Consider the following 1,444-nt stretch of genomic DNA (forward strand, 5'->3'; position numbering starts at 1 on the left):
GGACTACAGTGGGGAATCTCAATGGGAAAGGAGGAGATACAGGAGATCCCCGACATACTGCATTCACGGATGTGAACACCAGACACAGGTATTTTGTGCCTAAATCTCCAGAGAGATGTTTGCCTCTTCTGCCATGCCCAAACTTGCACACGAGGGACATTTTTTTTCCCAAACTCCAGAGTTGGCTTCTTTGGCCAATGTGACCATGAACTGCCCTGGTTTTGTTCCCTTGGTCAACTTCCCACTGATCCCTTTCAACACACTGGGGTTGGGGGGTGGGGGAAGGAAAAAAAAAAAAAAAAAAAAATTCAATAAAACTTTCACCCACAGTAAAAACAAACGAATTTTCTCCTGCCAATGCAGCACATAAATGGATTGGCAAAAGCTCTGCCTTTATGCTGAAGCAAAGGAATAAACATGAGCACAGAAGTGGGGTGAATGTAGCTGCAGCAGCCAGCTGTTTTATCAGCTGAAACTGCCACAGACGAGCAGCTGACTGCAACCAGCTGTCACCGACCGTTAGGTGACACTCAGCTCACCCGTACCCATCACGGCACACTCCCTCGCTCCTTCCCCAAGACTGCCCTGCCTGCGCAGAAGCTGTACCTGCAGCCAGAAGGCAGCACACTCCAGAACAGGAACCCTGCACACAGCCACTGCCATGGAAACCAGCTTTCCTAGTAAAGCCATCCTGCTGTCATCTGCTTTGTTTCCTTGAGGGCTGAAGAGAGATGAGAAAATGATCTGCCGGACTGAATCCTTGGTTTGCTCTTGGAAATAATTGCACATGATCTCAAGGAGCTGAAGTTCCTGAAGTGAATTCAATCTCTGAAAGAAAACAAAAGCAAAGCTGCAAAATATACTGGGGCTCTTGAGAGCTGCTTTGGTGAAAGACAGGAACAGTAAAGGCTGAGAGAGCTTCCCTCAGGTGTTAGAAACTCAATCTTTGTGCACGGTACACATATTTAAGCTTCCTGAACCACCACTGCATTTACCTAGTTACACTGAAAAGCTCTAGGCTGTGTTTGAATACCTGGATACCCTAGATTGGTGCTTGCTGTACCAGCAAGCGCAGCCCACGAACTGAGAGATAAGACCTATAACAATACTGGGGTGAAAAATATTTCCTCCCTCTCCAAATAACAGCACTAAGGGCACCGCTGGGCAGCTGGGAGGGTCACAGGTGGGCCCAGCAGCCCCGCGGGCTCATGCACCCCGACATTCACCAGCAGCTGTGGTTTCTGGTCGCTGCTCTCTGGGAGGTCCCCACCGCAGCTCCAGCCCACACCCAGCCACCTAAAAACCCTGGTACAGCTCAGCTGCAGCACGATGAGGCTCTGGGCAGTCCCCAGGGGCCTCGGGGCCCACCACACCTCCCCGGGGTCCTGTCTGGTCTCCCAGATTCCTGTCCACTGCATGGGGGTTTTGCCAGCCAGACCACTCC

At 51.0% G+C, this 1,444-nt stretch overlaps 1 protein-coding gene across 1 annotated transcript in view; it reads right to left on the reverse strand.

The window, feature by feature from the left end:
- Positions 1-828, reverse strand: part of LOC104083642 (chromosome unknown open reading frame, human C7orf26) — a gene marked incomplete at its 5' end in the record, with an annotated part of 6,675 nt that extends 5,847 nt beyond the window's left edge. Inside the window, one exon of the mRNA XM_009587183.1 lies at positions 607-828. Within this exon, the coding sequence (XP_009585478.1) occupies positions 607-828 (222 nt within the window). The remainder of the gene's footprint in view (positions 1-606) is intronic.
- Between the last annotated feature and the right edge of the window lie 616 nt (positions 829-1,444).

The sequence above is a fragment of the Fulmarus glacialis genome, unplaced genomic scaffold (genome assembly GCF_000690835.1).
Source record: "Fulmarus glacialis isolate BGI_N327 unplaced genomic scaffold, ASM69083v1 scaffold33261, whole genome shotgun sequence".
In the NCBI taxonomy this organism is placed as follows: domain Eukaryota; kingdom Metazoa; phylum Chordata; class Aves; order Procellariiformes; family Procellariidae; genus Fulmarus; species Fulmarus glacialis.